We start from the raw sequence: 24,538 nt of genomic DNA, 5'->3' as shown, positions 1-24,538 counted from the left end.
AATCTGTGTTGCACAAAAACAAATAAGCATGTGGCAACATGGATCAAAGCAGTAAAACAGTTGTTTCTCTGTGGTTTTTCAAAAGCTTTCAAATCTGATCATTGAAAACACATTTCAATGCTTAATATAAACTGACTCCATAGGTAATAGAAAAGGATTTTTTTTTACCCCAACTTACTGCTTTCATTTCATAGGGCGAACCTCAACCTCTGGACGAGGGCCAATTTGTGTGCAAAAGCTACGTGAAAAACCACCATACACATGCTGTCCAAACAGGAGACAGACAGCCAGAGTGACCAACTGGTGAACTCAGTGGAATAGTTAGCAGTTAAAGAAGTAAACATTTGCCTTTGGTTCCATTTTTGTGTGTGCGCATCAGGCCTACACAAAAATCAACTTAGCTTTAATGTTTAACAAGCAAACTCTTGTAGTTTGTCATGACACCTGCTGTTGATTTCAACTTTTGCATTTTTTTAAGCTGTCAACACTACATTGATAAATTACAAAACTTTTATTGATGGATTTTTATTAAGTTCGAACTCCACAGCCCATATTTGTGTTGCAGATGTACGGGTTTGCATGGCAATCACATGTTGCAACCAAATATAGATCTGCTACACACATTTCTCAAACTAGAAATTCAAACATCTGTCTGGAGCAATGCAGGCAGATGCTAAGAATCCAAATGAGAAAGACAGCTGTGCAAGTGTCAGCTGTGAGTGGCATTGTTTATGCCGTCTTTGATACCTTGACAAAATAGAGGAAGCGTTCTTACTCATGTGTGCCGACAGGGCATTAAACCATACATAAAAGTTTGAGTTCCCTGTCAGCACGCTGCACAGGACGTCTGTCAGCAGAAAAGACACATTCCTCAACCTCTTCGCCACCATATCCTTCCCTTTATGACCCATGCAGGGACATTAGGCTATTTTTGAGGATACTCTGGAATCCAGGATGGCTGCAGCTAGACTGATTATAGCCTGGAGGAAGATGGTAAACAAAGGACTTGGTAAGGCTCATGCTGATTTGGCTTTGGTGGTCAAAAGTGTTTGAAAAAGCATTGCAGATCCCCTACTTGTTGCAAGAACCGTATCTTACACTTTCTTCATGTTTTGTTCATGTTAACTCTATGAGTTGTTGATTATTTTATTTTCATTTTTTTCTTAACTTTTTTAATATATTCTTGAAACTATTTTCTCTAATGGCTACTTTTTCTTCAATCAATTAAATATTGTGTTGCCCTGGGCTGACGACAGGTTATGGTTCTTCAAAGCATTATTTTTTTAATTGCCTTTATGGACATCAGTATTCAGAAAAGATAAGATTATCTACTTTTTGAAATGTTAACCTGAATGACAGAAGAAGAAAAGGTAGTTCAACAAAATGCCTTCTATTTATAAATGCTGGTCTGACTACACCTGCCTCATCGGGCATCACGTCACGCAAAGTGGATTTAACTACTTTGCTCATGAAAAATTTATGGTTTTTATGCTTTTGTTAAAAATGTTGTAATACGTGCCAATTGAGTCAAACAAAAAAAAACATAGACTCCTTTACAGACTTTTTTGGTATGTGGAAAAGTGAAATAGACAAGTTCAATTGGTATTTTAATGTTTCACATTGGTTGGAACATTTGCACACCTGCCAGTGCGTAATCTGTCATCAAAATTCACTGGTATAATTCTTTCTTTAAAAACAACAACAACAAAAAAGCTACTGACACCTGTGAGTTCAATTATTCACATGAAATACTCATGTCTATCATACAGCATTGGATGTGGCGTTACAACTTCAACCAATCAAGCAGAAAACAGTGGAGAATCACGAGCCAAACAGCATTGGGCCGTTAGCTGCTGGAACTGGGAGTTATTGTGTTGTTGTAGGACGCCAGATCTTGAGGAGCTGTTTCTTTCAATGAGCCGTTCAAAAGTCTGGCTCCTTGGTGAATGTTGCGTGGTCTATAAAAGAGGAACTGATGGAGATGGAGCCCTCAAAAAAAAAAAAAAAAGAAAAAAGAAAAAAAAAAAATAAATAAATTTTTGCAACAAAAACGACAGGAAGAAAATGTTAATTAACAAAAGTGTTTCCTTTTGCTGTGCCCTATTTAGATTGTCGGCTTGTTGTCATAGCTCGACTTAGTTCGGTTCTATTTAATTTTCATACAGCGGTGAGGTAGTGGTGGGCAAAATAAGCTTCGGCTTCAGCCCTAAACCTTTTCGGCCAAATGATATGTGTATTCATGTGTATGTGCGTTCAAGTGTATGTATGTATGTGCACATAAATATGTCTGAGTATGTCTATGTATATAAGTGTATATCTATATGTATGCATACATAACTTATGACATGTATTCTTTATGGCCGAAATAAAATTAATTATCTATCTATCTATCTATCTCATTATGGTCAGAATCGGTGCATTATTTTCTGACACCTGACATAATTATTGTTACGTGCCGAGTTTTCATATGGGGGTGCAAGTTGTTGTCCCGGATTTGATGGACATGTTTTTCCTCACAAATTCTGCATTGTGCTCTACCTTGCGTTTCGTCCCCAGAAAAGTGCATTCAAATACTGCTGCGTGTCCTTTGACTGAGCATTGTGTGTGCACACGTGCATTTTTTTGTGTAAATATCCGTTGCTTAAATCTCCTCTTTGTTAACTGGTGGTGACCGACTTCCTTTAGTATTTGCCGCTGCTGCTTGTTCATTTAAAAGAGCCGTTCAAACGACTGACTCAGCACCACTCCCCGACTCAGGCCCACTGACCAGGCCTTCGTAAGGTAAATAGATGTGAATCACACTGCGTCGAAACGCAGCAAAATGATTGAGTGTGTGATTAATTGATTGTGCATCTCATCACATCTATCGCAGTCTGTTTTCCTGTACATGTTGCAGCACGAGTCACGCTAGTTCTTTTCCTCTCTCAAGATCTTCTCTTAACCCTGATGAATATGATTTTCAGGGTTATCAGGCATATCATAGGGCAAAAAGTACCAACACTCAAGCCAAAGTATGAGAGGTTTACAAGTTTACAAACAATTCTCTCTTGAACAATGGCATATTTAATAACGATGTGGGAATACTAGCTGAGGACTTCCTTGATGATGGCTTAAATGACAACTACAGGAATAAATGGAAATTTATTAAATACAAAATTTGGTTTGTTGCCATCAGAAGAAGTAAAGAATTTAAGAAGGAAAAAAAAACAGTTGCATTAACTTAAATTTATGCTAACCAAAAAAAATTTCACTTTGGATGAATAACTCAAATTGAAAAATATCCGACTTCCGCTGGACCAGATCTGTTTAAATCTGGAAAAAGGAGTATTCATTAGATCGAGAGCTAAATGGTTAGAGGAAGGGGAAACCTCCACCTCTGAGCCTGGTTCTGCAAAGGTTTCTTCCTTTTAAAATGAAGTTTTTCTTTTACATAGTCGCCTATGCTTGCTCATGTGGATCTGTTGGGTTTTCTCTGTAAAGGTGTCTAGAAATGACTATGTTGTAATTGGCACTTTATAAATAAAACTGAATTAAATGGAAACAAAAACAAATAACTTTTTTGCCCTGGAAAAGAAATGTTCTTGGATAAAATCATTAACTACCCTCAATATTGATGGAACTCCTTCTAAAGACCCTAATTTAATTTCTGGTTCTGCCACAATTTTTTTGAAAAAAAATCATGAGTCTAAATCAAATGAAAAAGACTGTGAAAATTTCTTGAGACATTTGATAATGAATTGAAGATGATTTTAGGTCAAGTTGGATGTAATTTGGAGCCATCTATAAATAAAGTTAAAGAGGCATTATTTTTAAAATCTGGTCAGATTTTATGTTCACTTCTAGGGATCTTGTTTAAAAACCCTTTATTTACTAACCATGCATCAATCAATGTATCTCCGCTCTGAAAGAGCCTGGAAGAAAGTTCAGAAGACAGAACTCCACTGTATTTATATCCTATTTGGACACCTCCAAAGCCTTTGACCAAAGCAACTATGGGAAACTATTTGAAAAATTACAGCGGCGAGGTGTTCCTCCTGATCTGATACGGACACTGCATTTTTGGTATACAAACCAAACTATGTTAGTTAGATGACGAAGTGCAACTTCTGGCCCCTTTACTGTGACAAATTGAGTTTGACAGGGTGGTATTCTGTCCCCCATGCTTTTTAATTTCTACATGGACAATCTCAAGGGTTGGGTGATCGTCTCCTCAGCCATCTCCTGTATGCAGATGATCTTGTCATTTTGTCACCGTATTCAGCTGGATTACAACAACTGCTTGAAGCCTGTTCAGAATACGGAGAACAATATTACATTAAGTTCAGCGCCAAAAAGAGTGTGATTATGATTGTGAGAACAAAAGAGGACAGGAAGACTGTGCTTCCCGCTTTCTATCTGGCTGGAAGTGAGCTCCATACTGTTGACAAAGTCAAATGCCTCGGTCATGTGATCGTGAATCATCTCTCTGATGATGACATTCAAATGCAGTATTGTAAATTATATGCACTAGCTAAGATGTTGGCACATACATTCAGCTTATGTACTGACAAGGTAAACATAACTTTATTTAAAGCCTACTGGTTGCCCTGTTCACTGCCCACTTGTGGTGTCATTACAGCAGAGCCAAATTTAAGAAGCTGCAGGTTGCACTGACAGGCTCCATGGTGGAGCAGCGTCGGTCAGCTGTTTGTGCTGAATAATGTGTTAATTCTTAATCAGAAATATTGTGTATAAGTCTGTGAAGAGAAGGGAGTTATCCAGAAATTGAATTGTAATGGTTTTAATTAGTCCTATTACTCCGCAGTATCACATAATCATCTGGACTTTGGAGGCAGTGATGATATGATCAGTGATATTCTATTTTGTTGTTGCCTATGTTTGTTGTTCAGTGTTCTTTTTTCTTTTCTATTTTATTTTTTTCTGTTTGTTGTTCTTTTTAATCACCCAAGAGTCTGAAATAATGATTGATTGATTGACTGATTGATTGAATCAGGGAGAAGTGGCTTTCACAGTGAAAGAAGGTATCATTTCTCTAATTCTCAAACCTGACAAAGATTCTTTATTGATCGATAATCGGCGCCCCATTACTCTCTTAACAATAGATGACAAGATTTTGGCCTTGGCATATGCAAAAAGATTAAAAACGAGGCAAAACTATTACAGCAGAATCTCAAACTAGCTTTTTTTCTGAACAACAGTCACATTAACTCTAATATGACTAATTTTAGACTTGCTGATCTGTCCAGATGGCATTAAATCTAGGGCTCCTGATATTTTTGGACCTCTAGAAAGCCCTTGCTACCATTGAACACAAATTCCTTTAGTCTGTCAAGGCATTCAGTTTTGCTGATGAATTTATTGAAATTGTCAATATGTTTTACAAAGATATTAACATCTCAGTTGTAATTATTCATCTGGAATCTTTTTAGAGGTATTGAGATTAGAGGACTCGAGCAGGTTTTCCCCATTATCACCCCTGTTATTTTCTTACTGAACTATTGTCAATATTGTTAAGAACAGAGATTTGGTATTTTGATTTTCGGCAGAGTTAAAAACTTGCCAGTTAGCAGATAACACTACACTTTTGAAATGTGATTTTTTTTTTTTTTTTTTTTGGCTCTGTATAATTGTGACTATAACAATGGTAATGTTCTGGTCAAGGGCTGTGTTAAAATTTTAGGAATTTTTAACTTTTAACTTATTTGGAGGTTGGCCTTTTCTTTGTACGTGTAATTTTTTACCAAACAGATTACCTATCAAGTTGTCAAAATTTCACAGCAAGCCCTTATCTCTTGGAAACTTGCCTACAGCCACAATTTCTCACCTCACAAAACTCTTTTCTGGATTAACTCTGACGTACTCGTCAGGAAAAAGTCATCATTCTTTCCTTGTTGGTTCCAAAGAGAGAAATTGATCATTTTGATGATTCTCGTAATATGGTGACAAACGAACAGCTTATGTCTGTACATAATTTTCCACTTTCAGAGACTCTCTTTCAATTTCATTGTTCTAATACAATGACAATAAAGACATTCAGATTCTGAAAACCACTAATTTCGCATTGTGGAAGATACCCAGACAGGCTTTTCCTTTTCAGTTTCAAAGTCAGAAATATCAGTTTGAAAACAGGCTTTGGCATCAATCTGGGGTGTTTTGTAACTATTTTAAACACTGTAGCAGAGTGCAAACCAGGCAGCCGTTCTTGAGAAAATACACTACCATATCAGGACCAGCTCAGGAATCTTGCCAGCCAGCATAAAAATCTTCAGTCTGCCCCACATTAACCCTGCCTTACAGAAAAATGAGAAGAGGCTATAGTACAACCAGTCCTATCTGGGGCTCTGGTTTTCGGAGCTGTGGATAAAGGCCATATAAGAAGTAATGGCCTGTAGACCTACACATACTTGTGCGGTTGAGTCATACGCCCCACCTCCCTCAGTCTCTCGCAGGTTGAGTGGAGAACTGATAATCAGCTGCAGAGCTTGGCTTTTGTGTGTTAATGTGCCAACTGCCAGGAGAGCTCTCGCTGCTTTTCTTTCCACACGGAGCTGCTGCACTTCTTTCACCTCTCATATCTGACTTTGTGCACCAAGTGTGAGGACAGCGCTGACCTTAATGCTTGACCTTTCCGGCGCTTCACTGGCCCTGAGTGTGGCCGTGGCTTACTCAGTTTGAGTCAGCCCTCATGTCACTGTGTTGTCTTCAGAGATTTGCCAACACCAGCACATGTTCAGACTTCAGTGCATGTTTCTCCCTTCTGTATACACCCCTTTGTGTTTTTGCAGGTGTGTGCCGTAAGTCGAACGCAGTATGGTTTGTTTTCACTTCATGACACTGCCTCGGACAGCAGGTTTTTGAAGTATTTTTATAGCCTTTGAGTCTCGCCTTTAGAAGCTTGCCTACCTGCTGTTAATTTATGTAAACATTGTGGTGTGTCCTCTGTCACTGTTCCATTATAAAATCCACTTAGAATGTGTTTCATCAAGATACTGGTAGCTTTATGGTGTGTTTTACACAAATATTCATCAAGCGGCTTCTTTTGTAGGAATGCAGCCCCAAAGAATTGATAAGTAATATTCCTTTCTTAATATCCAATATTTATCACAATTTACAGATGAGCTATAAGATGTGAATATATTTATTAGCATGTCATTATTTCTTTAATAATTTTGTGTCCAACAGTTTTGGTTTTGTTTGTTTTTTTCCGGTGAGTTCATGAGAAGACTTCTCTCAGATCGCTGTGGGTCTTAACTCTATGACTCTCAGTAAAGTGCTAAATTTGTGTTCACCTATTTGTATTTGTATTTATTATGATCTCCATTAGCTGTAGCTAGTACAGCTAATCTTCCTGGAGTCATCACCACGAGACAATACAGCACGCTCCTCACATACAGTATTTTTACACCAGTTTAACCAAAATAACCAAAGTAACAGATAACAATTCCCCTATTAATCCATGATGCTTAAAATAGAATAAGTAGCCCCAAAGTTACTGATTTTTACAGCTCATACTCGATTCACTTTTGGGTCTGTTTTACTTTTAAAATACAAATGGTGGGGAATGGGGATGATGTGCAAAAAATAAATAAATAAAACGAAGAGATTGCAATGATCTGCAATTTTTATAAGTCAACCAGATGGTTAAATCATAAAATTTTGAAATTCCATGAAATGTATCTCCTCATTTTTATTTTGAAGACATTGGCAAACATTTTGGGACAAAACCATATTTACTATTATGTAGCATTTCAAACATTGCTGAGTTTTCTTGTAACCACTGGTTGTAAATGTCTAAGAAAACAAGTTCCTGGAGAGTTTTCCAGAGAAATGTGCCCTTTTTGTATGACATATGATTTTATCTGATCAACAAAGCTTTAAATGCTCCAAGTGTTTTTATTGAAGAAGAATCTGCAGTGTAGGCGTGCCAGTTCAAGCCATGCTGTTGTGATGGATGCAGCATGTGGTTTAGTGTTTTCCTACTGAAATATGGAGGCCTTTCTAAAAGGAGACGCTCTTTGGATGGGAGCAGATGTTGCCCTAAAGCCTCAATTTGCTGTTCAGTACAGTGCTTCTCCCTGTGTCTCCATTTCCACAGAATAGGAACTAATGCAACCCCTCAGAATCAGACATGCAGGCTTTTTGAAGTGTCTGCTTATAATAAGCTGGATTTCCATAGTCTGCAGAACATGCTTCCATAGTTTCCAGAAGTAGTTTTGATTATTTTGAAAAAAAAACTACACTTTTCCTTTTATCTAATTTGATTTTAAAATGACATTTAGAAAGTGGAAGATGGTGGTAGCTTCTGAGATTGTCTTTTCTTAAAAGTGCATTTACACAGAGTGATTATAATATGGAATGTCCTCCACTTCTTCCATTGTTGTTTTGAGTGCATGCACCAATTTCACGCTCCTGACAACTGTACCATTTGTAGTATGATTGTCAGCTCTGCCAGCCAACACACATTAACTACATACATTGAAGACACATAAGCAGCCGCCTTCGAAATACAAAAAAAAAAACAGATGTATTGCATGCGTCATGCAACAGATCTCATATGGGATGATGGTCAGAGACAACCAAAGGCCTGTGTGTGGCATGTGGATCCAGGTTTGCAGGAGGGAAGTCTCCTCATATTGAATGTTTCTGACATGTCACCTACATCCTGTGTTTCACTTCTGTCTTATTAGGAGTCATTACTGCTTGAACATTTCTCTCTTCACTCTTCATTTCTCTCTCTCTCTCTCTCTCTCTCTCTCTCTCTCTCTCTCTCTCTCTCTCTCTCTCTCTCTCTCTCTCTCTCTCTCTTTTTTTTTTTGTTTTTTTTTTTTGGTGATGATGCTTGTCCTTATGCCCTGAAAAGTACTTTATAAATAAAGCTTAAAGCTTATTCTCACTTGCTCACTGGCAGACTTATTATAATTGCTGTTCTTAAATATTTAAACCTCTATAAATACTAAGATATTAAGCAGTTTCCCATCTGTTCCGTTTATGTTCCAGGTGGAAGAGGGCAGCAAAGCAGCTGCCGTGAGTCTCCAGGTGGGAGACGAGCTTGTCAACATCAACGAGATTCCCCTGAGTGGCTACAGACAGGAGGCAATCTGCCTCGTCAAAGGCTCCCACAAGACCCTCAGCCTGGTGGTGAAACGGTAGGTAACCAATCCCCCGTCCCCTCCCTCTGCCCGCTCCTCCTCCTCCCAGGTTTGCTGCCATCACCATCGCCTTAGCCTTAACCGGGTCACCCCGGTAACATCTCGAACAGCCCGAGCAGCGCACTGGGGCTGTGCTGCTGTTTGCAGTGGATCTGTGGCCCAGCCTGCACTTCCTGCACTGCCTGGTGTCACTGTTCAGTTCCCGGTGGGTGGATGGATGACTCTGTTTTTCTGGGTTGTACTGGGCTGTCAAGTTGAGAGCTTGTGACAGTTTATCATTTAATTGAAATGTTGACATTGGGGAACAAGGAAGAGACGTTGTGAATGACCTCACTTCATCCGTTAGCTCTGACGCGCAGGTGTGTGAACACAGGAGGAAGTTATGCCGCCAACGGCCCTATATGGCACTGGATTCTTTCCGCCTCGTCAGTTGTTAACACACCCTCAGTACGACGTTTTCTGTGACAGTGGCTCTTACGTCACTCATCCTATCCTTTCTCCTCACACACAGACACGGTAAACCAACAATAAATAATTACGGTACACTGGCTTCTTTTGTCAAAAGTCAGTTCCTTCTGAATGATTGACTCCTTTGGACTGTTTTGTGTTCATATCTTGTTTAAATGATAGATCGCTTGTCAGCAGAGTCCCGACATCTCCTTACAAATGGCCTTTTTGTTTGTGAGACACTACTCTCATTGTCTGTCTTTGCTGTCTGCATTTCTTTCAGTATTGTATCATATCATAGCGTAATCCCTGAACAAATCCTGCCGTACAAAGAAGTCCACTCATCAGTTTTCTCTCCGCAAGGACGAGGCTGTGTGTCTCTTCTATCACGCTTTCTTTTTTATACCTCAACAGTACTGTGTATTATAAGAATGGGAAACAATGCCACTTCACTGTGTGTGGCAGTCTGTGTTCATTTAGTAACCTGCATGATTCTGAATATCGTGCAGGAACACGTAACCCCACAATCATCTGTATTCATTTTAAAGGGTCAGAAAAGAAAATGTGTCAATCTCCATTCTATTTTGAGGAATTCTTTCTTTCGGGAGTACATTAAAACCCATATTCCGCACTGCAGAATGTGGTATAAATTTTGTTTACTACTTTTGTCCGTAAAGAACTACAGACAAGTGAAAAACAGTACACTGTTTATTTTTGTAAATTTTTGGCACTGTCCCCCAGAGAGCTATATAATTTCAGAACTCATGTTAGGACTATTATTGTTGTAGGTATATGGAAGCTTTTACACTAAGCTTTACACTGTGTCTGGGTTACCACATTTTTCAAGTTACATTCATGAAAAGATAAAGACTGAACCTCAGTGTGTCATTTTCAGATTGATTCTTTACTAACATTCATACCGCACAGATTAAAAACTAAATCTTTAAAACACATGATGAATAAGTCTCATGTGGATATGATTTCTATTTTACCACCAAAGAAAAGCATGTTTGCTTCACTAAATACAAATGCTCATGGTATGCTATTGTTAAAGAGATGTACACTTTCACCAGTGTTATTTTTTCTATAGTGAATAGGATTTTCTGTCTAGCAGAGCATTGGGTGTTCTCATTGTAAGAGCTAATAGTCCATTGAGACGGTCTTCTGCTCATCTCACCACAACTCAGTTTAAATCTCAGTTTGTTAACAGTGCAAGGGTTTGCTGTTTTTCCAGAGGATTGTCAGTCAAGTCTTAAAAACCACACACACTCATAAAGTTGTTATGAAGGGGATTAGCCCAGTTTGAGTGAATAAGCTCTTTAGTGCTACATTTGTTATTATATTAATACTTAAACATAAATCTTAGGTTATTGGTGTTTAACCTAATTAAAGTTACAGTGAGAAGGCAGGAAAATCGTGTTCAATTCATTGGGGAGCTGTTTGGAGGTACAAAGCTGGAGCTTGCCGGCGCTGCGCATAATTTATTATCAGCATCTTTTCACAAAGAAGCAGAGATGAATGCCGTGCAGCTTCACTACTTTACTTTGCACAAACAAAGATTTTGCTTACAAATACACATTAGCTAAAAAAAATTGTATTATTAGACAACAATATAAAAAGTCTTTAAAATTAGTTTTCATCAGTTGAATTTGTGGATGTAATTTTCAGTTTCAAATGGCACATGCTACTTCCTGTAAAAAAAAAAAAAAAACCTTGGTTATTCCATTATTATTTCTCCATAGCACAACTGTTCAAAGAAATTGCCTTTACTTTAGTAAAATAAACAATAAATTCAGGAAACATGCTTTATTCTCTGAGAAAAAGTACTCAGTTAATTGAAAATGTATTATATGTCCTATCAGTTTCTCTGATGATTTTCAAAGTACTTTCAACAGTCCAACAGCCAGCTACCACGCATGTCTGTATTTTCACATGATTAGTTTCTCCTACGTGAAGCTCTTTTCCTTTTGAGACTGTATGGAATTGGGAATTAGCTCAGGACACACCAAGCTGCAGAAGGGAAGAAGGCTCGAGTCTCCAACAACAGCATTGTCGTTTCAGTGTGCTCGGGATTCTGAACTGAGACAGACATTTCCTTACATGGACAGGTCTTATTGTTCATTTTTTATTTTACTCAGACATTTGGTCCCAGGAGACTCGTAGTTCCTCCTGTTTGTCCGTGTTGAAGAATTCGCTTTGTTCTGACCGTCTCAAATAGCATCCCCACTCAGTCATTTTCCAAGGCCACAATAACAAGTCTGTGTTGAATTTAGAATGCAGCAAAGTGATAGTAGCTCATTACCAAACCTCAAAGCTTCAATCACAGTCGCATTTCTCCTCCTTTTAATCCAGCTGCAGTCTGCACACTGCTGTGTGAAAACACTGCTGTCGGGGTTTGGAAATGTTTCACGGTGCTGTTTTCCACACCACTGCCTGAACACACGCTGCCCTCTGATGTTTGGTTAATCTGTGTCTGTGCATGTGAGGTGTCAGTGGTGAAACACCTCTCCTTTAATCTCAGGGATAACGCTGGGTAGTGGAATGAGGATCAGAGAGCTGTCAGAACCTGCTTCCAGCCTACAGGTGCGGTCTCTTCGGTGTCAGCAGAGGAGGAAGAGCTTGATTTGACATGCCGTGCATTTTGCATGTGGTGACTAACGCGAGATGTTGTAATCATGCTGCAGTCATTCTCTGTGTAAGCGAAGGGGGAGAGGCTTGACACAGGTTACTCAGAGAGCAGATAGGTGTGGCTTTTCATCATGGGAATGCATCTTACTGTCTTGGCACATGCCATGGCAAAACTGTGCTGTGAGATTCATCCACCATTTTCAGCTGGTCAAATGAGGAAATCTTTAAAGTTGTGCTGTCAGCTTCATTGTTTTTCCCGTGTTGATCTTCTTTGTGCATCAGAAACAAGTGTTGTGAAAGAGCTACAGCTAAATTGCACATCACCATCCACACTTTAATTAATATGTGCAGTTAAAAAGTATAGTTTTCCCACGTTGACATTTTTTTCAGCTTACCAAAGGGTCAAATCCATGAGCCAACTACTCTTACTGTGCATTTTATTCTGAGATCAGACGACACAAGGGAAACAAATAGCTTTCATAATGTAGCTTAATTCTTTTCTCAGAGCATAATTTTGGCTGCATCAATACTCCGGGCAGTTAGGATTTGACTCACTGCGTGGACCCCTGCAGTCTGGATTGCGTTCCCTTGCCTTAAGCCTCGAGGCGGGTGCTGTGCGTGAGGCTAACTGTGGAATGATTCATTAAACCCACCATCATGATGGTTTAATTTAAAAAAAAAAAAGAAAAAAGTTTTTGCTGTGTAGTATTTGGTTTCCCCCTTCTGGCATTCTCATAGAAGTACCACCTTCTGAAAAATGTCCCAATATTTAAAGTTGGAGGCAAAGTTGTCAAATGTAGTTGTAAGTCTTTCTTCAGTGGAGTTGTTGTAGTGTTCCGGGGGGAGGAAAAAAAAACAGTTTCCAGTACCAATAACAAAGGTATGTGACTGTTTTTAATAAGCAAAGACTACAGAGAGTTTTGGAGCACAATCCAATTATACCAGGAAAAGCTTACAGTCCTAAGTTACAGTGTAAGCATTCAGCTGGGGCGGCCGTGTGGTGGCTTACATTTACAAGGCTTTGTTTTTCTTAATAAGCCTGCCCAGTATGTTTGGAATGCTGTGCAGTGAATTCTTGTTGTAAGTAGATTTCTTAAAATTGTTAAAGCCTTAAAGAGAGGAAATCATAGTTTACAGGATTCAGCATTTCCTAGTTTTACCAGCACCCCTCGTTTTGTTTGATGGTCTTTTGTCCATTGATGAATAAGGAAGCTTGTCTGATAAGTGTTTTGTTATTTTGATCACACGTTCTTGTATATGCCATTTGACATCTTCACTAGCTTCTGCTGTGTTCATCACTCACACTTTGTGTCTCACCTCAGACACACTGTGTCATCACACACCACCTATTAGGAGTATTTATGGAGACGATCCCCCTCAGGGAGCTGCAGTCAGAGCAAGTCAGAGCTGATGTTATATAAACATCTGATCGCTCCTTGCATCTTGTGAATGTTTTGACACATTTGTACATGTTAATTTGCACTGTTATGTCAGATGTCTGTTTTGTAGACTGTATTTCACTGGTCTGTGCAGTTCACAGCATGTCATCTTTAATATACACTGTTGCTCTATGTTGTTGTTGCGTGAGCTTATGTTCTAGTGCGTCTTATTTCCCAGCTGTAATTTTTAAGTAGCTGGTTGTCATCGATGATGAAGCTGAAATATGCTAAATAAAAGGTGTTTCAAGATACAGGACAGGGATGGTTGGGATAACTCCGGCCTCCAGGGTAAAGGTTTCCAGGTGTCTCCGGGCTGTGGGTCACTGCGGACAGCCTGTGACTTGACAGCTGGTATGCCACTCACCCCAGGAATGCACTGGTCATTACATGGAGCTCACGGTTCACCTCTCTCACCCGAAACAAGACGGGTTTGATTGTAGGGTTGGTTGAAGAGGGCCTTTGTCAAGCCTCTTGAGGGCATCCAGCAGCTCACCTGTAAAGTGCAGGTTGCAGACTTTCAGCCTCAGCATTTTTCTGCCCAGTAATGCTGTAAATGATGCTGCACATGGTTCATTGATGCTGTGCTTTTGCAGCACTGACGAGTTCACTCTGATCCAGCGGTTCTCAAATTGTGGAAGGATGAGCTCCCCAAACTTCCATGCAGGTTTTGTCCCAAGTAGTAATGTGTGTTTTGAATACAAGCTTTTCTTGGAATAGTGTTTTGTACCCATAAACTATAAAAACCAACAATCTTCTCATTTTAGTTACATTTAATTTGAATGTACTCAAGAAAGATGTTGAGAGAAAGGCTCTTCTTTTTCTGCTGCTGGACCTTTCGATTAATAAGATAAAAAGTTAAAGTTGATCAACTAAATAAAAGATGTATCTGTAGTATATTCAGTACTAGATCTACAACTAGAAAGATTAAAAGGAAGACAACAAAGTAAAATCTGAACAATATCCCGTCACGAGGAAGAGTTTACAGAAACATACCAAAAATGCAACATATTGTAGTAGCGTCTTCATCAGATCTTTTGCCCGTTACCATGCAAATACAGTGTCAGTAGTGCCAAAAACAAAAAGATTAAATATTGTATTTCATTAGTACAGTCAAGAAAGTGAGTTACAAATCATTCTTTTCCTGATTTGAAGCCAAATGAGCCATGCCTGGTGGTCTGCAGAGACACAGCAGCTGAAAGCGACCTGCGCAGGGATGCTGTCCTGCACAAGCTGGATGACTCACATTACAACCGGGACGTTTAGTGGAAGTGATGTAGAGGTAGTAATACAATCCATTCAGAAATAGTTAGCCCGTAATGCATGATACGGACAAGTGAAAACAGTCTGCATCCTGCATGTTGCCACGTGTGATTCGATCACCTGAAATGCATGTTAATGCCAGGTGTAAACCAGGTATCCTGTCAAAGCAACACTGAAGAAGAACATGGAAATTCCCCACAGAACTGCTTCACTTCCACAAAGTCCCTGTATGGGGACATGAATTTTCCTGTAGCATCATCTGTACAAAAACTATAGTTCAGTAATAGCAGGAAATTAATGCAGTAACGTTTTTGGACATGAGATAAGTGTGATGAATAGAGTTGAAATGCGTGTGTTTATGATCAAAGCTTTTGTACACACTGGGTGTGAACCCCACATTCTTTTTTACATAATTGGTAACTCAGATCTCCGGTTCAGACCACAGCATGGGAAGAGGATTTTAAAAGAAAATAGACAAACACTGTCACTAATTAGCAAACTATCAGTCGAATAAATGAAAAGTGATAGGATTTAATACTTGTTTTAGTTCCACATTTCATGTGCATTTTAATCATAATGCACTAAATGGAAAGCCACTTAAATAAATTGGTAAGTACTTTATTTGCACGTAAAGCCATGAAACGTGTGAGTTCATGTTATAATGAAATGTTGAAACATGCTACTTTTTAACACCCGCTTAATACATTTTGACATTCTTACACCCTCAATGCCAGTGCGAACACTGCAATCCTACCACATGTTTTGTAAGCCTTTACATGTCTTACAAAAACTATTTGCTAACTAGTGGATAAATGAGGCTATGGGGGCTTTTCAGAGATTTGCTAATCTAATTGTCCTCAGCCTTCTCATTTTTTTATATTGGCACTCTTCCAGACCAGTTGAATGTGGGTTACAGTTCATAGAGAAAATAACTTCAAAAAAACTGATCAGTGGACAGAGAGAAACAGTACTGATGTTGAAGGCATTTGACTTTGTTGCAGTTTTTTTTTTTTTTTTTTTAATTTGCACTAACTAGACTACACTAGACTGAGCTTGGTTGTGAAGATTATGCAGATGAAGAAAACACTTTAACTTTGTCAGTGAAGTTTTTTTCTGCAGCATAAAAGAAGTAGCAGAACAGAAACGAATACATGTCCAGGTAGGACATACATAGTGCTTGTTTTGGGATGTGTGGTCTGTGGTAGTTACAATTCACAGTAATACATGTGTTTAATTGTTTTGTTTGTATTACATATCATTAACATTCCAAATAATATGGGATGCTTTTGTTAAACTTGTGAGGAGCGTAATCCAGTGGCAGCGCCTCACAATGAAAACCTTGTTTGGACTGCATGCTTGATTGCTTCCCTCACAATAGAAGACTGTGGATTTTATTGCCTACCTATCAGCTTAAGGTTGCAACCTTTCTTCGCTAATCTTCTTGCCTGTCACCAGACCTCTTCCCAGCTTGCCAGAACACATTTAAAGGAGTAAGAAAAGACTGTTTGTCATTAGGAATTGTAGGATTATTTTGCCTCTATCAAAATAAACATATCAGTTTGGATTAAGGTGGCTCCCTAATACAGTTTTGAAATGTGCTTTCAGTTGTTTTTGGACTGGTTGCTTTGAGGTAAAATCCAGTGTATTGCTACCATTTACAAATGGGTATTTTTGAAATATGCAGCTGAGCTCACTTTGTTGTACTGATTATGATGATACATCCTGACAAGTTATGGAATAATATAGACCAATTCGCTAAATTTACAGAACTTTCATATATTTTCTGCCACATTAGGTTTGAACCCTAAGCATTGATATTAAATACACTGTCAAATATTGATAGAAATTGCAAGTTCACATGTCTTTGAAGGGCTAATTTCAAACTTAGTACTGCTGTGAGGATAAATTTAAACTCCACTCCTAATTGTTCATATAGTGTTCTATAGTATTTCTATGAGGTTTTCCGTTACATTAAAAGAACAACACAGTCAAAGTGGTGTTGTATGCCAAGAATATTGTTGAGACTGGCATGGAATGACTAGTACTTGATGAAGCTGGTGTCAAATGACAAGCAGTTAATTAACTTGATGTCAAATAATTGAAGCTGGATTGAACTGATATTAAATGAAATGTTTTTGATTATTGTTTACTTTTTCACACTTGTTTGGGATCGTTTCACATAACAAACCATGGCTGAGACTACTATTAATTTATAAATTTGGCGTGTGCATGAGCCTGGGGTCATATATTCCTCTCAATAGTTTCAGTGTTGATAAAAAAGAAACTGTCACCAAATCAGACAATGGACATTCAGAGATATGCGGCTGAAAGGAAAATCAACCAAAATTTGTTTCAGGTTGACATAAAAAGTCAGTATATTTTACGGTATAGTAATTTTGCATTTTCAGTTATTAAAGAATGTACACAGTAGATTATATTAAGCCCACCAGTCTTGGAACAATCACTACCCAGCACTGTCTGAACTAACATGTCAACAGGGTTGGGCACTAAGTTGTATTTGCCACATGTTGCTCACACCCCTTTTTGGGCAGTTGCAGTGCTCATTACTCAAGGCTTTCAGAAAACAGGGTGCCCTTGCACTCTAGAGATCAACCTGTTGCCATAGTAATAGAAATGCATGTCTGCCTCAAAACAGGGGAGATGGGAAGAGAGGAGTCCGGCATTTCATCCCACCATTTGCATATTAGCCCCTAAAGAGCCAATGAGACGACGCAAGGTACGGGACTACTCCAAAGGGACTGGCTGTGACAATGGCCCTCCTCCCTCTCTGTGCACTCATCCACCCCCTCTCAGGGAAAAACCCCAGTAATCCTTGAAGGAAATCTCCCCTCTGTTCAAACTAATTCTTCCAGGGGAACTTAAGTTTCAGTAATGGCCGTGCTGCGTTGAGCATCATGTGGTAGTCATCAGCTGGTGCGCATTCGGAGGTAAGCAGTCGGCGGTAGAGTTGCGTGAAGATGCTCGGACCTCGGTGGCCTGCATGTTCCTTTATTTTAGCCCTTCTTTGAAGTGTCTTTGGAATGTAGTAGCTGCCCAGAGCTCTGGTGCAACTGCTCTCCCTTGGTTGTTCATACTGGGTTCCAGTTTAATATCACTGGAGCATTTCTGGGACACCGTATATTTCTTCTTTGGGTCTTTGCTGCATTCTCCACTTCCACCTGCTTGGTGAGTCAACAGTACCTTTGCTGTTTTAACCGCTGTTTTATCCTCTTAATTTTTCTTTGGATTACTGTCATACCTGCAGATTTTTTTCTCTGTCTGTCACAGATTTTTTTCAGAAACTCAGTTGTGGTCTCATGGGTTTGGCTTTTTTGACCCTAATACTTTGTTATTGTTGCGATTGCTCTTGTCTTATCATTCAGTATGAGGTCACCCATCATTTAGGTTAAGCCATGATCAGCAAGACTTAACATTTCCAAACCAAATGTAAATTAATCTTTAAGAGGAATGAATAGTAGGTAGAGCAAAATCAAAAATCAATAAACTGACTATTTTCACAAAATGTTACAGCAAACTGAAGCCCTGTGGGTTCTCTGGTGCTGTGGGTTTGTGGGAGCAGTTACTTTGAAAAGCAGACTGGTTAGTACAGGACACATCTAAAGTGAAATGAAGCTCTGAACTGATCACTCAGAAAACAGCCTCTCCCCCTGCCCCCTATTTCAGCCAACTGATTCACTTTCCGAGCATTTCTGTGCTGGCCCAGCTGTAGTCCTGACGATAGGCCTAATAAAACCAGCCCCATTTGCATACCAATAGCAGGCGCCATGTGTGGCAAGATCCTAGTGCCCCAGAAACATGGACTGTGAGGGGACAAGGAAGACCCAGCTCCATGTTGGCTTCCCTTTGTCTCCTAAATAGGCCTGCACTCTAATCCACAATTAATTTTTGTGCAATTGTCCTACATTATTAAGCTTAACCAAATCTCTCTCAGTCTCAATCTGTAACAACCAGCATAGGGTGCAAACATCAGAGCTTATATTATTCCTTTTTAGCTCGGACTCTGTCTCAGATGCGTTCATCTGGAGGAAACTGTTGTTTGGACCTGTTGTCATTAGATCATTGAAGGCCTTTAGACAAGGTTACTGCGGGGGCAAGACCTACTGGCCTCATAATATTTTAGGGCAAGTCTTAAATCCAATGATAATCAAAGCAGGCCCCACCTTTTTAATTTTTTTTCACCACTGCATGATCATCATAGTCAGATTTATAGTGGTGGTATTTCCTATTCAATATAGATGCCAGATACCAATATGAAATGTCTTTAATGTAACTTTCAAAAATAACATGATGACTTAGATTTTGTGTTTATTCAGCTTGAGGGTGTTTTTTTTTTCACCTAAAGGAATAAAAATTACCTGTCTGTGTGCACAATTAGAATAAATCTAGCTCTTAATTTGTTTGTTAAAACACAAAACACATTTTCTCCAGCTTTTGTAGAATAAGAGAACATTTGCTGCCATCCCTTTTCACTGTCAAGCTATGGTAGTTCTTAGCCACACTGGGAAAAGAGAAGCAGTCTGAGAGGCAGACGACAGCTTGTATTGAGGGGTGAGGAGGCTGATCTGATTGTGTAAGATATTCTCTATTCCCTTAAGCCCTCCCCCTGCCCCATGCTGGGCTTGTGTTCCCTCAGGGACCATATGGCAAAGACTGAGTGCAACCAGCTCACCTCAGCTACATCCTGTTCAGATAATGAGCCTAATGAGAGATGAGTGAAACTGTGCCCCTATTTTTCCTCTACTTTTTTGTGATGTGCTGTTGTATTTGTCATACATCTGTCCAAAATGTTTCATTACTCTTGAGTTTGCTCCATTTTGCCCAGGAGAGGGAGCTGTAACACCACTTATCAGCTAATATTTACTGTGAAAGAAGATCATTTATTATATTGTTTTCTCTACTAAATAAAGCTGGATTTAACAAATCCACAATTGTACAGCAGCTTGAATGTTATATGGCTGCTATTATTGAAATAATATAAGAATTATGGTTTGAAGCTTCTAGTCGTGTGGCACAGCTTTCCTCATGGTCTGAGTTAGGTGACTTGGAGTTCTGAAAAGTGAATTGTATTATATGTAAATGCTGAGATTAAAAAAAACAAAAAACACAATTAAACTACTGTCATTAACCCACTAACAGTCAACCTAGCACAAGGGTTGAGCCAATCTGTTGTAGCTCATATATGGAAAATTGACGAGTCCCATTCAGATGAACATCCATTAATGTAGTAATGCACATACAGCAAACACTCCTTGGCATGTCTGTTGAAGGCACTTACTGGTTCTTGAAAGTTATTTCCCACAACACGTTGTCATTCTAGAGTTCTCTTATGAACTCAAACAAATCAGTTCCAACATTTTGCAATAGGATAACCAAAGGCTGCTGTCATGTAATAGGGACTCTACTTTTTTTTAAAGACGCTCCTTTCTGTTAGTACAAAGCTAATAACTTCATTACCATAATAAAAACCTTTTTCTTTTTTTTTTTTTTTGGGGGGGGGGGGTGTTCAAGGTGAATGAAATACCATAAAGCATGTTTGACTCCGTTGCTCTCTAGCTGCCATGTTTGATACTATAATATATATAAAAGATTATGAATTATGACCTGTGTTGGATTTCCATCAGCCTTTCTTCTGCTGGCGTGTCCAATCAACCAATATTGTGAATCTCAGTTGGTGTTTATGTCTACCGTCAGCTCTTAGTGTGTGTGTGTGTGTGTGTTCCTCCTCCCTGCTGCCCAGGAATGTGAAAATGGTGGATATTGTAGCTCAGAAAATGCCTTCAGAGAATGACGTGCATGTGGCAAGGAGCTTTCTTACGAAGATTTTGCGAAGTTCCATGAGGTACAGTTGTGTGGCTTCCTTGTAATCAGTAGTGTTCCCTCTCATTCTCTACTCTCCTTCTCGTCTGGTCTGTACACATAATCATAATCAATCATCAATTCTGCCGTGATACTGTAATTGTCGCTTCTGTCATAGCAACTGTCCCACTCCTGTGGTTCATCACCTGCCTCTACCGGCATGCCCTTTTAGCTCTGTTTTGTGGTTCATATCATTAGATGACTAATATCCATCCCCTTTGTGCAGCATGCAGTATATCGTCTGTCAGTAATATGTGTGCACCAGAGTACATAAATAATAAGCTGTGTAATGGAATATGTCATTTACTCATACTTCTTTTTACTCTCTAACATGCATCTCAGAAAGAACCGTTTTAAAGGGTATGTTTTCTCTGCAGATTGACAGCTATGCATAGCATAAATATAGAATAAAACTCCTCAAAGTAGCTTCCATCTATGGCTGTTGGGATAAATCACTGCATGAATACAAACAGTTAAACAACCACTTGCTTCCTGTTTGATTTCTTTATTTCGATTTGACTACAGAAAATAGGAACGCAGCTCAGTCTTTGTTCATGCATTGTCAGCTTGCATTTGTTTACAAATTTGCAATTCCACTGCTCAGCTCTGCAAGTGCATTTACTTTTCTTATTGGTTATAATGTGTCTAAAGTTTACATAACTTTCGTAAGGACAGGAACACCGAACATAGCCTTAAAAGATTCTATATTTTAAATACAAATTCAGTTTAATTTAAAACTTCCAAAGCATAAAGGGATATAGTATTTATATGTTGCATTTTCAGAAACATTGTGAGTCTTAGCTGCTACTTCTTATTGCACCGATTCATACTGTTTTCCATAAGGGTTTGGTCTCTAATCCGATCTGTCTTTGGCCTTCTCTGCAGGCGGAATGAACCCATAAGCAGGCCTCACTCCTGGCACTCGACCAAGTTCAATGAAAGCCAATCAGAGACGGCCAAAACACAGTCTCCACCCACGGCAGTCTGGCACACAAGATACGATGCAAGGTAATTCTGTCATCTTGAAGCTTTCTTTTTCAGCCTGAATCTTAGACATCAAGAAATGCTATAACCTTGTATAAACACAGACTTAGGAATTGTAGGTGCAAATCCATGAGTGTCAGAGGTGTATTTTGAAGACTTTACGCCATTGGTGTTCAAGAAGCTCATATCGATGGAAAAAAAGGAATTATTTCTCACTTTAAAATTCCCTTTGACCCTGCAGCTCCTCCTCAACTGATCTGTCTACCAGCTGGGAGCAGACAAACCTGCGCAGAGTGTCCGACCAGTTCAGCTCACTTGGCAGCATGGACAGTCTAGAACATGTGTCACATCCCTATCCTGCCGGTCAACTGTCACCTGCCAAGTCAAACAACAGCATGGAGCACCTTGGAGGAGGAAAGCGGGACTCCGCCTACAGCTCCTTCTCCACCAGTTCTGGCACACCTGACTACACCCTCTCAAAGAGCAATGCTGCGTCAACAGAGAACATGCTGTATAAAGTGGGTCAGTGGGATGCAACAGGAAAGCACAACAATGGCAGACTCAGCCAAAGTTTGGCCGCTGAAGGAGTCAGGCAGGATGACAGGGTCACGTATTTTCAAATCCCGGGGGTCAGCTCCATCTGCGAAGGTTCGCAGATCGACGACCCAGCCGGAAATCGCCATTCCACTTCGAGTAGAACCAGCTTTGGACCCGTGTGGAACGTCCCAGAAAAAAAGAAGACCACTTCCCCATCTCCCCCACCACCTCCTCCACCTGCACGCAGTGATAGTTTTGCCGCAACTAAGGTACATGAGAAGGGGATGGTCGTGGCTCAGCCTGAGGGACCCGATTCACAAGCATCCTTTAAAGCGCCAACTGAACACCTCCGCAGTCACAATGTTTCCCAGAAGAACGACGGTGACAGTTTTAACGTTCCGTTTGTGAAGTCTATTCACAACCAGCTTGCTACAAATAAACAGTATTCCCTGTCCAGCACTGATGTCCGGCAAGGCCAACCGGCCCAAGTTAGCCAGTCCCAGCATCAAAGGCAACATAGTGACAAAAGCACTTTCTGTCCTCAGCCTTGGGCTACATCCGTACCAAAGCCACATAGCGTAGGTGGCTACTATTGCAGCTTGCAGGAACTGCCTACAAATGGTTCTGTACAACAGTTTAGTCAGAACCAGAGGAGAAACCTAAGCTCCTCCCTGTCCTCCACAACCACTGACCAAAACACAGAGAGCAGCGGACAAAGCAGATACTACTGTGTCACTACATGTCAGCCCACTCAACCTAACCAGCTGTCTTTGTCAGGAATACCAGAGGACAGAAGGAGTGCCACAGCCAGTGAGTCCACACACCCTGTCAATGAGCAGACGTCCTTTAATCCACCAACCGCAACAAACGTCAAGTATAATGTGCCCCAACAGCAACATCACCCCTCACACAGTAAAGATAGCAATGGATACAGCAAGCACCAAGTTACCACTGTACTAGAAACCTCTGTGCTGAAGCCCAACCCTGACGAGAAAGGAGGCCAGAGAGGACACAGCACTCAGAATGCTGAAGCTCCGTACATTAGCTATCCTCTGAGTCGCCAGTCCGAACAGCGGAGGTCTCTGCCTCTGCAGCACCGAGAAGTGCCCCGGGACAGCAGACCTCACAGCCAAGTGAGCAATAAAATCTGCCCCCAGGCAACTCCGATGCTTCACTCCCTGTCTATGGATGCTGCGGACCAAGATGAGAAGATGGGAGGCACCACCTCTGATGAGTACCACGATAGCAAGCAGGTGAAGCGCAGCGACCGTTTTGCCACCACATTGAGAAACGAAATACAGATGAGAAGAGCGAGGCTGCAGAAAAGCAAGAGTGCCGCTGCCATCCCTGGCGCTGATGGTGAGACAGAAGAAGATCCAGACATCTGGAAGTCCACTGAATGTACCACTCCGTCCTCGTCAGATGGCTCCTTCTCTAACATCTACAAGGATAATCTGAAAGAAGCACAAGCAAGGGTGCTGAAGGCAACCTCCTTCAGGAGAAGGGACCTTGAGCCTGTCTTACAGGAGCATGCAGCAGCAGAAGCCTTACCCAACTACCCATCTTCAGCACACGCTCGTAATAAAGATGTCACGCCTCTGCCGACAGTCACAGAGTTGGTAGCAAGCCATTCGGGACCTGCAAGTGGTCAGGTAACCCGCATTGGTGGTCGGAAGCGTTTCCCTGCAGAAAAGAAGATTAAGTCATTCTCCGAACCAGACAAAATCCATGAGGTTGGAATGAAAGAAAATTTAGCCCTCGGTGACAAATCCAGCTCGTCTTCAGATCAGCAAAAACTGTTCCAAGAAAGTGAGAAACCAGGATTCCCTTATCAAACAGGCCTTCAGAAACAAACCCACAACCAAGGCGGAGACCCTGCTTCGACCAACGCGCCAGTGGAAGCGGTGAAAGGAGTCAGGGGTAGAGAGAGTGTACAGGAGACCCAAGAAATCCCTCACTCTGCACACAACCCATCCATCCAGGATCAGCAGAGGCTGGGCACATTTGCTGAGTATGAGGCGAGGTGGAATATACAGAAGAAACCCCCAGAGAACAGAGCCTCTGGACGCTACCGGTCAGCTGATAACATACTCGATCCCGGACCAGAGGAGAGGAGTAAAAGCACATGCTTCCATGAGAGATCCCGGTCATCCCCATCGGCAGACCTCTATGGACAGGTGAGGCGCAACGCCAGAATGCTTTTGATCTCAGATTCAC

The 24,538-nt window shown here is 40.4% G+C and overlaps 1 protein-coding gene across 2 annotated transcripts in view; it reads left to right on the top strand.

Annotated features, from left to right (window-relative positions):
- shroom2a (shroom family member 2a) overlaps window positions 1-24,538 on the top strand; it is a 41,883-nt gene that overhangs the window by 9,394 nt on the left and 7,951 nt on the right. The window contains exons 3-7 of one of the 2 annotated variants that reach the window (XM_030083400.1): window positions 8,998-9,146; window positions 20,682-20,783; window positions 21,143-21,160; window positions 21,686-21,808; window positions 22,026-24,498. In XM_030083400.1, coding sequence (XP_029939260.1) covers window positions 8,998-9,146; window positions 20,682-20,783; window positions 21,143-21,160; window positions 21,686-21,808; window positions 22,026-24,498 — 2,865 coding nt within the window. The remainder of the gene's footprint in view (window positions 1-8,997; window positions 9,147-20,681; window positions 20,784-21,142; window positions 21,161-21,685; window positions 21,809-22,025; window positions 24,499-24,538) is intronic. The other variant, XM_030083401.1, reaches the window with a different exon arrangement.

Source organism: Salarias fasciatus, chromosome 23, assembly GCF_902148845.1.
Source record: "Salarias fasciatus chromosome 23, fSalaFa1.1, whole genome shotgun sequence".
NCBI lineage: Eukaryota > Metazoa > Chordata > Actinopteri > Blenniiformes > Blenniidae > Salarias > Salarias fasciatus.
This window is presented reverse-complemented; position numbering and strand designations above follow the sequence as displayed.